This window comes from Dromaius novaehollandiae, chromosome 2 (assembly GCF_036370855.1).
Source record: "Dromaius novaehollandiae isolate bDroNov1 chromosome 2, bDroNov1.hap1, whole genome shotgun sequence".
NCBI classification, from domain to species: Eukaryota; Metazoa; Chordata; class Aves; order Casuariiformes; family Dromaiidae; genus Dromaius; species Dromaius novaehollandiae.
The window spans coordinates 157,433,659-157,447,447 of NC_088099.1; the positions used below are offsets into that span (position 1 = coordinate 157,433,659).

The 13,789-nt window shown below is 42.9% G+C and overlaps 1 protein-coding gene across 1 annotated transcript in view; it reads left to right on the top strand.

Annotated features, from left to right (window-relative positions):
- The window catches only part of FER1L6 (fer-1 like family member 6), a 68,960-nt gene that overhangs the window by 36,445 nt on the left and 18,726 nt on the right, over window positions 1-13,789 (top strand). Inside the window, exons 22-30 of the mRNA XM_026110107.2 lie at window positions 2,763-2,873; window positions 5,112-5,273; window positions 6,188-6,371; window positions 6,538-6,722; window positions 8,317-8,439; window positions 8,570-8,609; window positions 10,203-10,321; window positions 11,642-11,773; window positions 12,735-12,860. Of these exons, the coding sequence (XP_025965892.2) occupies window positions 2,763-2,873; window positions 5,112-5,273; window positions 6,188-6,371; window positions 6,538-6,722; window positions 8,317-8,439; window positions 8,570-8,609; window positions 10,203-10,321; window positions 11,642-11,773; window positions 12,735-12,860 (1,182 nt within the window). The remainder of the gene's footprint in view (window positions 1-2,762; window positions 2,874-5,111; window positions 5,274-6,187; window positions 6,372-6,537; window positions 6,723-8,316; window positions 8,440-8,569; window positions 8,610-10,202; window positions 10,322-11,641; window positions 11,774-12,734; window positions 12,861-13,789) is intronic.

Below are 13,789 nucleotides of genomic sequence, written 5' to 3' on the forward strand. Positions count from 1 at the left end.
ACATATCCTTTCTTCTTTATACTAATTAAAAGCCCACAGAGCAGTACATAGCTGTATATAACAGACAGATGGCCCAGTTAAAAGAAGCAGAAGACTTCAACTTTACAGGTCCCTTTAGAGCTGTATCTCAGATGCTTTACCTTTCAACAGTGACAATTTAGCTTAATAACTATGAAGCACTCCAAAAGTTGTGTTTCTTTTTCCCAGAACCCAGACGTTTTCAAAGGTGTTTGGTCCACGTCCCAGCATAGCTCATCTGTTTTCCTTTAAATTCATCTGAAGATATTTTGCATCCGTCTCCTTTACTATGTTTTTCTGTATGTATTCAGTAATCTTTAGGTATCGTACTTCACAAGGAAGCCAAAGAGAGTTACGCCTGTAGGTTTTCAGTTCACCTGTTAAACCAGTGTTCCTACTTTTATGTGCTGTCATAGCCTGAGCCTCTGGTAGGAATGGTCATCATGTCATAGGCTCAACTATTCTTTATAGATGGGCTGAGAAGATCACAGAACCACAGAACAGTAGAGGTTGGAAGGGACCTCTGGAGATCATCTAGTCCAACCCCCCTGCTCAAGCAGGGTCACCTAGAACATGTTGAACAGGACCCTGTCCAGATGAGTTTTGAGCATCTCCAAGAATGGAGACTCAACAGTCTCTCTGGGCGACCTGCTCCAGTGCTCAGTCACCCTCGCGCTGAAGAGGTTTTTCCTCATGCTCAGACAGAACTGCCTGAGACAGAATGAAACCATTTTGTGCCCATTGCCTCCCATCCTGTCACTGGGCAACCCTGAGAAGAGTCTGGCCCTGGCCTCTTTACACCCTCCCTTCAGATACTTATACATGTTGATAAGATCCCCTGAACCTTCTCTCTTCCAGGCTGAACAGGCCCAGCTCTTTCAGCCTTTCCTCGTAGGAGAGGTGCTCCAGACCCTTCATCATATTAGTGGCTCTTTGCTGGACTCGCTCCAGTAGCTCCGTGTCTCCCTTGTTCTGGGAAGCCCAACACTGAACACAGCACTCTAGGTGTGGCCTCACCAGGGCTGAGTAGAGGGGGAGGATCACCTCCCTCTACCTGCTGGCAATGCCCTTCCTAATGCAACCCAGGATACCACCAGCCTTCTTGGCCACAAGGGCACATTGCTGGCTCATGGTCAGCCTGCAGTCAGCCAGGACCCCCAGGTCCTTCTCCACAGAGCTGCTTTCCAACAGGTCAGCCCCCAGCCTGTACTGGTGCCTGGGGTTATTCCTCCATAGATGAAGGACTTTGCACTTCCCTTTATTGAATGTCATGAGGTTCCTCTCTGCCCATTTCTGCAGCCTGTCAAGGTCCCTCTGAATGGCAGCACAATCATCTGATGTATCAGCCACTTCTCCCAATTTTGTGTCATCAGCAAAGGTGCACTGAGTGCTGAGGGTGCACTCTGTCCCTTCATCCAGGTCGCTGATGAATAAATTGAACAGTATTGGACCCAGCATTGACACTTGGGGGACACCACTAGTTACTGGCCTCCAGCTAGATTTTGCACCACTGAGCACAACCCTCCGAGCTCTGCCTTTCAGCCAGTTCTCAATCCACTTCACCATCCACTCATCTAGCCTGTACTTCATCAGCTTGCCTATGAGGATGTTACAGGAGACAGTGTCAAAAGCCATCAAGTCAGACAACATCCACTGCTCTCCCCTCATCTCTCCAGCCAGCCATCCCATCGTAGAAGGCTACCATGTTGGTTAAGCATGATTTCCCCTTTGTGAATCCATGCTGATGACTCCTGATCACCACCTTGTACCTCATGTACTTAGAAATGGTATCCAGAATTAGCTGCTCCATCAGTAGGAGTCTGCAATATGCTGTTGAAAATGATCATGAGATTGGGAAAAGAAGCCAGGGAGCTTTCCCACAGAAGGTGACTCAAGCCGGGAGAAGGGCTTGGAGCAATGCGAGAGGCACAGAGCAGTGTGAGATTGTCAAGCCCCAGAGCCGCGGTGGCGCATGTGCCCCTCCATCCACCTGACACAGGGCCATTGTGTACAGCTGGATACGCTCCTGAACGTGCAACAAGCCTGTGTGCAATCGCACATGAAGAACGTGAGCACTACCTGCAGCAAGATTATTGCAGTTACAAAGAGAGGACCCAGTCTTAATAGTGCAAATGGGACTGGCATGTTCTCAAATGCTGTGACTGTGTGATTTCCAGCTTGGCAGGTCTCCTGATCTGTGCTAGGTGCAAATGGTAGGTGTGACCAGATAGCTAAAATAATGTCTCCAGAATAATGCAGGACCGCTATTCAAAAGTATAATAAGGCTGAAAAGGGTTGGCATTCTGTCCATCTGGCAAATGTGTGGTTCTGCTCATCTGTACTAAACTTATCAGTCTTTTTGTAGCTAGAATTGGATTTAGAATTTTCCTACAAAAGTCTTCTCATCAGCTTTTATTCAGAATTTTTATTAAATAGAATTACCATGCTTCATCAGTACCTGCGTGTCTTTAGGGCAGACTATGTCCTGCCAAGACAAGAGAGTCTTTTTTTGGAAAGGTGCTTTAATTCAGTCTATTGAACACACTTCCTGCCAAGTGTTTTAGCATCACAGCAGGACAGATAGCAATCCAAGTCACATTATTCTCACAGCATAACCTTTCTGCTCTGCAATGTGTCTTGAAAAGCTGTGTTAAATTGATGTTTAAAGTACCATTCACAGATATTTCTGCTATTGTTTTATTCTTCCACAAAGCAGCCTGAGCCTTGACTGTTGAATTTTTCAGATTCCTGAGTCAGATCCAGACAGTCTTCCCCCAGTGGATCCACCTGATGTTAGCCAGATCTACCCAGTTCCAGCTAACATCCGACCTGTTTTAAGCAAATATAGAGTGGAGGTGAGTTAGAATATTTCTGACTGTTTCAGAATCCCAGATCCTTACATTCCCTTACTGAACTGTAAAGCTTTAATTATGTTGTGATGATGATCTTTAAAGTGTAATCAGTAGGAATCACATAATACAAAAATAGCATATGACTTGCAAAATACATGGGGTAAGGTCAGATCAGACTGATTCTGCAGTGCTGGTCATGCAAGGCAGTGCTGCTTCCTGCAAGTGGTCAAGGCTAGATGACAGTCACAGCTGGCGAGGGAGTGACGGCTGACGCGGCAGCGCGTGCCTGCTGGTCTTGCCCCTCCTGCGCTCTGCACGGCCATGGGAAATGCTTGTGGGAAACTGAGACCTTCCCCTGGCAGCTGACCTGACCTCGCTGGCAGCACAATCGGGCATCAGCCACCTCCCAAGCTTTTCTGGGTCCCAGTTTTCAGCCAAGTGATGTCTTCTGCCTGTCTATGAATGTTTTCACCTTCTGTCTGCTCCTCTCAGTCAGCTACCATTTGAGCCCGCTGTCCCATTATGTTAAAAAGCAGGGAAAAGTGGCAGCTTTTCATCTGTTGGGACAATGCCTGGATTCTGCCCAACCTCGCCACTCCCTGTCACTCATCCTGCAGCCTTCACATGAGTGTTGTATTTGTCCACTTTGCTGTGCCAAGTCAGACTCTGCTTGCGAAACCTGATGACACTTCCTGAGAAATATCTCTGCAGGAGCTCAGAAGCTGTTCCTGCTCTGCCTTCAAAGATCAAGCAATTGAGCTGTGAAAAGGAGAGTTAGCTTTGCTGTATCCTTTAGTTAACTACTGTTGTCTATATGTAGGAAAGAGGATTTTTTAGCAGTATCTCTTTTACACCCAAGCCTGTGAGGTAAATGAGGACATGAGCCACTGCACTGATGCTAAAGGGCCAGCTTAAATCCTGAAACTTAGGTGTTTCTGTAAGTATTGTGCTGAGGGCTTCCCACTGCCTCTGCAATAGGATTGCTTTGCGCTGCTTGAATACTGTCTACTTGACACCGCTGTGAAATTCATCCCACCTATTTCTGCGGTACCCAGCCTAGAAGCATCCTTGCTGTAAGCTTCTTGTTTGGTCAGCTGAGCAGAGCAGCCACCCTCACAGGGTGGTTCAGATTTTAATAGGTTAAACCAGGCTTTGAAAGTGCTTCTCTGTGTCCCTTGACTGGAGGGAGCCCAGGACAACTGCACTCCTCAGTGTGATACCTCAGGCACCTTAAAATCAGGTAAATTACATCCAGATCTGGATAGTTTAATTGCCATGAGAACAGGTTTATAATTGAAGTGCACATTTATATAATGAAATATGGGTTCTGGAGGGTTTTCAGCAAGGAAATGATACAACAGGATAAAGATAACACAACTATTTTCATCAAGATACTATGAACAATATTCCACACCAAAGGAAATTGCCATGGAGCCCTTGTAACTATGGGAGCGGGCCCCTCTTTCAGCCGGGAACCCCTGGCAGTAGAGCTGCTCCAGGGCCCTCTGCCACCGAGGGGACTTTGGGGGTCCTGTGTGACTTGCTGCATGCCGCTCACACCAGTGCCCCATCCTCCTAGCATGCAAGTCACCCCTCACACTCACTTTCAGTTCCACTTTTCAGATTCATGAGACTCATAGCTTGACTCACTAACCTTTAATTTTACCTCTTTCCAGGAAACTCCAACCACAATTTGTCCATCCCTTCCAGCCCCAGTCCTCTCCTTCAGGACCCTCCAGCATATCCCATATAGAGGCCCATTTTTCTTGCATGTCCCTAGTTTACAGAACCAGTCTCCTCCAAACCAGGAGAATGGTCCTTTAAAAGACAACTGCTTGGAGACCTCCCCGATCTGTTGAAGACCTGAGGGCTAACTGAGTGCTGTTAACCATCTCTGCTTGTGAGCAATTTGTTTACTCCTTCAACAGCCCTGATGCTTTAAGAAAACTGAGGCTCTGCTGTTCAGATTGATGGCTCCTTTGCCCCGCTGAAAAGAAGACTTTTGCAAATGTGGTTATTATTGCTTGCTGATGACAATAACCCCCTTGCCAAGAGGCTGACATTGCTAAGTGCTTTAACTTCCACCATAATCCTGATGGTTATTGGATACCAGATTCAGCTCTTTTTTCCTGGCAGTCCTGCATTCCCAAAGGGATCTGAGGTGACAGGTGCACAGCAGAGGCTTCCCACACACTTGGGGGTCTCTGTGTGCTTCTGATCATTTCTCTCTGCCTGCGACAGGTTCTGTTCTGGGGCGTCCGAGAACTGAAGAAAGTCCAGCTCCTCTCTGTAGATCGCCCCCAGGTTCTCATCGAATGTGCAGGGAAAGGGGTGAAATCCTCTGTCATCCAGAGCTACAAGAAAAATCCCAATTTCAATGTCCTTGCAGACTGCTTTGAAGTGGTGCGTACAGCATGCTGCTCCTTGCTTGTCCATTCTCTGGGTAGGCAAGGTGTTAATTATTGATTACCATCCTTTCCATTCAAGTCATTTCCTCTGTGTCTTGATTAAATATTAAGGAACATCAGTTCTAATGTAAAAAGCTAATGATTCAAATATACTTTAAAAGACCTCTGCTACAAATGTATGATGAAAGATGATGTTCCTAATCATGTCTCAAGAAGGCAAGGAAATATGTTACAATCAAGCTTTTACTGACAGGTTGGAACTTGTTGCCAGATAACAGGGATATTTTTAGTACTTCTCTTTTCCTTCTCCCCTCTTATTTTGCAAGGTAGAGCTCAGTTTCCTATATTTTCTTTCAGTCCTCTTAATTTTCCCTTGTATGGGCTTTTAAGTGGATGGATCGTATCTGGCTTCTGAGCTCTGGGCCTTTTCACATTGTAACCCTTGCTGTTATGGACTAGGAATTTAATTATTTTCTGTTGTTTGTGTTGTAAGAGCTGGTCATTTCACTGGACGCAGGTCAATATGAGAAAAAAGTCATCTGATTTGCTCTAGCTGGCATCATCCCCAGAGGTAAAAGTATATCTATAAGGCACAAGGATATCAAAGCCCTAAGAGTAGTGCCTGGTCACTGAAGCAGTGGCATTAGTACAACCTCCAACCCATGTTCATTCCCTCTGAATGTTCCTGATTCTCCCAGAGGGCTGATATGACGTGCTTGTCTATGACAGCATGGGACTCGACTCAGTAACACAGCCCAGCTTGTATGCATTTTGCATTTTGAGTATAGTAATAGCTGGGGAGGAGAAGGGAGGGAGGAGTATCAGCCTCATTGGTGTGCACGACACATATCCTGTAGCATGATCTCTATTCTCTCAGTTCTCATGTTGTTGTCTGTCCTCCTCCACTAGGAACTGCCTGAAAATGAGCTCTTGCACCCGCCACTGAGTATCTGCGTAGTCGACTGGCGAGCGTTTGGGAGGAGCACCCTTGTTGGAACGCACACCGTCAACTGCCTTAAGCAATTCCTGTATAAGGCCCAGCCGGCTCCTCAGAACACATCAAATAGACTAGAGAGTGCAGAAACCGACAAAGGTAAATGTCCAGTTCTGACTCCGAATGAAAGGACAAAGCACTGTTTCATGAAAACAGTGAAGGGCCTGCTCAGAGGCTTAATGCGAGGCATGTGCTTAGAAGATAGGCTGTTTTGGGGTTGAGTGCAGGGTCAAATGCTACCTAACTTGCAAAGTTTCTATTTCAGTTTCGCCTGAGTCCTCCCAGGCTGCTGAGTTAACCGTAGCAGAAGCATCTTCAGCTGATCATGTCTATATTGAGGTGGAGCAGGGTGAATCTACAGTAGTAGAGCCAGAAACAGATCGTGTACCACTTCCTGCTCCTCAACCAGAACACTCTGGCTCTCGGCCAGAGAAAGACAGAAAAAAGAAGGTGAGCATAGCTGAAGTTGCCAGATAACTTGCAATTATAAACATTATTTCTGTTGCAGTCTTGTGGACTGGAGCTCTTCTCTATGGAATGGTAGTCTCTCATGTTAAACTCAGGATTAGCTATGACATCCTCAGATGCCACAGCAATAACAGAGTTGTTTTCCAGATAACTTGCTGGAGATTCTGGGTATGGCAGGGAAAAAAACCCACAGTATCTTGCTAGCCCTTCAGAGAACTGGTTAGCAAAGCTACTTTAACCCTATGTAATTTCATTCTAATTCCATTAATAGATATTGTCTCTCTTTCCTTTTGTGCCAGATGTTCATCCCATAAATAAGCACTACCAGAGTAGTGGGATTTTTGCTTTTCCTAGCCTTAAACGATCTACTTAACTGAAAGACTGTCACTATGAATGGCTGCTTCTACGAGTGCCCCACTGTGTTAGATGTTGTACAGACATGGAGCAGAAAGAGTCTGCGTCCCAAAGAGCTTACAGTCAAAGCATAAAACTGTTGTCAGTCAGTTGGTACAAGCAGACAGGAAAGCACAGGGAAACAAGGCAATTCTGGTCAGCATGACAGCTACAGCACAGTATATGTTCTAGACTGTACACTTTTTTTGTGTTCAGATGCATGTGCTATAGCTCTTTGTTTCTCTGTAGTTTCTCCTATCACAATCACTCTTTCATTGACAGCAATAAAAGCAGATGAAACTGGTCTGAATTTATTTCAGAAGATGTTTCCGCAGCAGCATAAAGCATCCAGTTCCTTCAGCCCCTGGTTTTTTGATGGTCAAGTGTTTCCAGCATCCTTAATTAGAAGGTCAAGAAAGCTGCATGGATGCTACCCAGTCTGAATCTTGCATCTGTTACAGAATAACTTCTTTGTGCAAAGGCGAAGTATAGTAAGAAAAGATTCCTAGATGGAACCCAGTAATTTAACCATCTTTGTCATATTAATTATGGTTGCCACCTTTCTGTCTATGCTCCAACCTCCACAGCCAAACTGACAACTCTTCGTGAGGGTATAAGATGAAACACTCTATTTAACAAGGGCAAATCTTAAACAAGAATGAAGCTAGTATGATTTGCTACATTAGCAGGTGACTTTCAGGATCAGATTTTTTAGCTTTTTTATAAGGAGAAAATGGTTGAATTGTAGCAGCTACTGGGAATCTTTCGTCTTCCAAAAGGCAATGCAGTAATAATGGGAGTTCTTACAATACTTGCAGACTTAAAGATCTCAAGGTGGGAGAAGCCAATTTATATCAGGATGCTTAAAGCATCATTACTACTGTCCTTAAAACATCATTACTATTTCTCTGGGTAGATTTGCTTTTTGTGTGGGTTGCTCCTGTAGCAATACCTCAAATGCTCAAAGTTTTGGTATAAGCAGAAGGTAATGCAGAAGTTGCTTCAATAATATGATGATTGTGATGAAGTGCCTTGGAATAAAAGACAAAGAAACTTATACATATTAATTAGCTCTTGGAGGTTGAAATATTCACTATATACATCTGTTCAAGCTTGATGTCATGGTTCAGGTGATTTTTAACCAGTCCTACAGTTCAACAGTATTTTCTTTCTGCTTTGCTAGGACTTGAAAAAGTCCATCCAACAGTCAACAAAGAGGAGAAGAAGAACAATTGCAGATGAATCAGCTGAAAATGTTATTGACTGGTGGTCAAAATACTATGCTTCTGTGCTCAAAATGCAAAAAGTAAGTCAAGCAGCAGCTCAAAATTCATATGAATGAGCAATGTTATAAAACTAGATTTACAGCTAAAAGATTCTTTTTTTGCTATTACATTCATACTAAGGAGTTTGTCCATCATTTTTTTCTTTTGAAGGCAAAAGGACTTTTTTCCAATGAAGGAAAACCTGAAAACAGTGAGTGAATTATTTGATTTTTGTATTACTAATACTTTGCTTCTATACTGTGTTACTGTTCACAATAAATGTCTGATAGCAGAACTATACCAGTAAGACTTTCCTCTATAGCTGATCAGATGGTGGGTACATTAAAACTTCACAGGCAATATAGGGTTAACATTCAAATCTCATGCACAACGTATGTGTATACACAATGTGTGTTTATGTGTGTACATATATATGCATCCATATATATGTGTGTGTGTGTGTGTGTGTGTACATATATATACTAGAAGGAAATACTTCATGGCTTAACAGGTCCCCTCACAGTGAAACAGAGCCCTAGCAAATTGTGTTGTCTAATGCAACTGCTTGAACAGACTGAGAAAGAAAACAAATGTCACTGTTTGCACAGATTTGCCTTTCGGACTTAAACTATAGCATCTTCCTATGCCAGAGCTGACTGTACTTCACCAGAGATTGAGGCGATTTCTATTTTAAAGAAGGTGGGGCAGTTGCTCTGGTTGGAAGGCACAATCTAAATGTCAGATTTTATCATTCTGGAAATGGCAGCTGACAGTGTTTCAATGATCATCAGTGCCCCTGAGAGACAAGGCAAAGATCAGTGTCTGAGCAGAGCTCACTTTTCTACATGGGAGAAATATTTAGAGAGAAAACATTATACAAAGGTGTGATGTTCAGCTACAATTAGATTTTGCTTGATATTGTGACATCCACCCACATGCTGTTCAGGCAGTCATGGCAGGGTTTTTTTGACTGATGACTTAAGACCTTGTAAAATCTCTTCTGATAGTTTTTTCTATATAGTTGAACCTATGATCATAAGCATTATGCATGTATGAAAGCACTGAGAAACATATATATACTTCCAAATATTTGCTGATACTGATATCAAAGATATATGAACTACTCAAAAAACAAAAGTGAAGTGAACTCAAAATCCAGACCTCAGCCCAAGAACTGAACCATCATGGAACCATCTTTGAGGGCTCATCCTGTTTTTGTTGGGAAGCCCCCTCTCAGTGTTTGGAGTCTGGCTTGAGCCTGATCAGATACTTCCTCCCATTTCTCATACTACTGGGCTTTCCTAAGGTGAGATAAGCTCTGGTTTGTGATGCCTTTGAGTAGAGAAAGCAGAGAAAGGCTTCGGTGACTTGGAAATCTGAAATCAGTCAGCCTGAAAGGGACTTATGCTTTTAAATAAACCTTAAATTCTGCACGAAATTTATTAGTTCACATCTGGGAGGACGGAGAGAGGCAGGAACAGAGCATTGTGGGAGGTGGTCAGCAGGGAAGAAATGAGATGGGACAACATTGGGCTTGATACCCCAAGCTCATCATGAAGACTGAGTCAGCCACAGATGGGTAAAAGTGCCACCTTTCCGTCTAGGAGTAGTGGTGGGAAAAGAGAGGACCTGCTGCTTGGCAGCACAAGAGCGAATGGAGGAGGAGAGAGAGGGAATCCTCAAAACATGTTTTCCATTTGAAAATGGAAAATCGCCATTTTCTTTCACCTTTCCAATTCTTATCTGAAATGTTTGATGGGCTTCCATCACTAAAAACCTAAATGGTCTCACGAAATCTCTGCAGATAAGCAGATTCCTGACCACATTGCATTGCATGTAGAAGAGGAACCAGACAAAAAGAAGAAGGATAAGATATTCAACAAGAAACTGAAGGAAGAGGCTCCCAACCTAGCAACCCTGAAGGTAAGAGAGAAGGTAACAGGTAAGGGTACTAGTCACTGTCTCCCCAAAGCTTGTCCTCAGGGACCAAGTTAAATAACGCTCCTCCTTACATTTATTTCAGACACTTTGAGCTGAATAAAACACACACAAAATAATAGTGGTGGTGCACATCAGCACATGGAGCCCAGAGGAGAGCCAAGGCCATGAAGGCCCACTTGGCCTTGAATTTACCAATACAGAGGTAGCTGATGAGACTCAGGCAAAATTCAGTTTTGGTGCTCTGCCTCTGTAAAATACTGAATTGTTACCTGAATTAATTCACTGTGAATATCAGGTTCCTTCTCTTCTCTTCTCTTCTCTTTTCTCTGTTGTAGTGATGTTTGGAATATAATTAATCAAATGTATCTCTGCAACATGAGAGCACTTCACCTAACCAATTCACTTAATTGTTTTAATAGTTTGGCTTAAAAATATCTTTTCTGGAATTATGCCAGCACTGAAATGGAGTTGCTGGGGTATGTCACATTGGAAAGGTTGCAGTGTACTAAGAAAGGCTTAAAAAGAGTATGGAAAACATTACTGCTGGTGCATCCTCCCTGATGGTGAGGCAATGTTCAGGTTGTGTTAGATAAACTTGAGCAACAACAGAAGGAATTCAGAGAAAATGTTATGGGTCATGCAAAATGACTAGAGAGGTGTGGAGGTTTGAAAAGATGAGGACTGCCTGGATTAGACAGCAGCTGAATAAAGGAGACTTTGGAACATCTGTCAAAGCTGTTTCCATTTTTCAACAGATGGCATTGAACTAAGCCCCTCACCTTCACACTAAATAACACTTCCTAAATTGCAGGTAGCAGGGGAAGGATAAAGTTGTCCTTTTAGAGGCTATTCAATCTTTTTGCCTATTCTAAAGCTCTGTCCCCACAACACTTAATCAGTCTCTTTTGCTGTCATGTTGTGATACATTAATATAACAGTCAAAAAGGGAAAGTACATCACAGGCATGTTGCAGAGCCTCCTCATGAAGGAAAGAGTGGCCATCGGCATTGCTTTTTCCCCAAACCAGTGCTTATAAATATTCATTCTGGCCCTTCTAGAGCCACTTTTATCTGCTACATTAATGCACTGTTCCAGTCATTGGGCAGGACATTGGTTAACAACAAAGCTCTTCTGTTTGAAGTGGGGAATGGACTACTTCTCCTCAAGGAGTTTTGTAAAACCTTGGTTTTATTAAAACCTGTATTTTGTATCAAAATTGGATTTCAAGTCATTTTGTAATAAGACAGTTGCTATAAATATATTCACCACACCACCAAAAGGAGCATTCTCTTATTTTCAAAGATTTATGAAGGAGACCTGGAGAGTGAATTTAATAACTTTGAAGACTGGGTGAAAACTTTCCAGCTCTTAAGAGGAAAATCTAATGATGAAGTTCATGCTGAATCTGAGGACAGAATAATAGGAAAATTTAAGGTGAGCTCAAATGCTGATTAGATGGGTGATAATTTAGAGACTGTATATTTTCATGTATATTTCAGGTATACTGAAGGTGAAAGACAAAGACATTGACAGTCTGTTATAAATAGAGTTACCTCTTTTATTGGATCCAGAATCATATTTTTCCTTTCCCATTATCTCATAGATGAAAGCAGCATCCAGATCCAGGTGTTCACTGTTGTTCTGAAATAAAGAATTACAAAGAAGTGTTAAATCACAGAAGGTGGAAAAGAGACATATTATGGAGTCCAGTTTCTACTAATGCAACTTCATTTCTAGACTGTCAGTTATAGTTCTTTGTATGTAATTTTGAATAATTTAAATGAAGGCTCTTCTAGCTGCTCCATTTGGAGACAATTGCACAGCCTGATCCAGGATGCCATTAAGCAATGTGCAAATGTAGTTCAAAGCATAAATTCTGTTACTAGGACTTCAAGCACTTCATACTTCAGAGGAATGGGTATCTTAAATTCATTAATACCTCAGCCAGTTTGTAATGCAAATTTCTCTTCAGATGACTTGCCAGTTGCTTTTAGGCAGTATGATCTACTCAGCAGCACAAGTCAATATTGATTTATATGGTTTGTACAGTGACCGTAAAAATATAGGGCAAGATGGGTTCCAATCAGACTGAATCTAGCTCAGTGGAATTATTAATTTACAAAGATGCAATTAAGAGCAAAATGTTTTCTTTGGAATTTCAATACTTAAATAGACTTAGAACCCTTGCAGATGTTATAGTCATTGAGAAAATGGAGAGCTGGGAGCTTGCAGGTACTTCTTGCAGTGATCTAGATGCAACAATAATGAGTAGTATGTTAAAGAGAAATATTTAAAATGATCAGGCTTAGGACATTGAACCTGTGTTCTCTTCAAATTGTTTTTTGCATTGTGCTTGGTGTATTTTCAATGGAAATAAAACACAATGTGTTCCCAGGGCTGCCTGTGCATATACCCAAGCCCTGAGGACTCCAGTGCGCTGGAGGGAGGGCAGCCCCGCGTTCTGCAAGGGATACCGCCAAACCACTCCGTCAAAGTCCTCATCAGGGTGTACATTGTGGCAGTAAGTAGACAGATGCTCTTTTAACCTTGAAGCAACTTGCAGGTTGCTTTTCAACTCAGTTTATCTCCAGTGTCTTTGCAGTGGAGCTTCTGAAAAACCTCATCCATGTGGCAGAATTTTTTTATTGTATTTCAGACAGTATTTTGTATTTTAGGAATGGACGTTTAGAATAGAAAACATTATACGTTCCTCATGATAAATCACAAGGATGATGGCTCAGACTGGAGAAACGCTTTGCTTCTTCAGACTGAAGGGACTGGAGCTATAATTAATGTAGTACGGCAACCTGTTCCAGTCACATTATGTAAATGCAGCCAGTGTTAATCAGGAGAGTGGTTTGGAGTTTGCACATGTGTAAATACAACATTCTCCATAAGGGGGAAGTGGGAGAATATGTTGTGAGGGCTGTGAACTGGGAGAAACCAATAGGGTAGGTGTTATGGATAAGGTACTGGGAGGGGAAAGAGGTGGAAATATACAGGACCAAATACTGAAGAAGCACAATGTGAAAATTGGAAGGGGGAGATAGAAGGAGATGGATATTTCAGAGGAACAGGAGAGATTCAGATGATCTAAGGGGGGGAAGAATGGTGGGTAAGGAGAAGATAGCAAACAAAACAAATAAGAAGAATAGGAAGAGGTTACTTTATTTCCTGAGTGTAAACTCTCCCAAACTATCTCTTAAAAACAGAGGGCCAGCCTGGGAAGTGGTGTTTTACACTGTTCAAAGGTGGGGTCCGCTCTTTGTGGAAAACCCTCCCTGGTTCCCACATACACGAGTGCATCCGGCTTCTTCCTCAGGGTTGCCTCTCCCTCTCTGCTTTTTTCTCTTAGCAGTGGTGGTCTCCAGGGACGGGGCTTGCGTCTGCTCCACCTTTGGAAACCCTCTCCTCCCCCAGATCGTCTTTCCCCAATTGCCTGCAAACCCA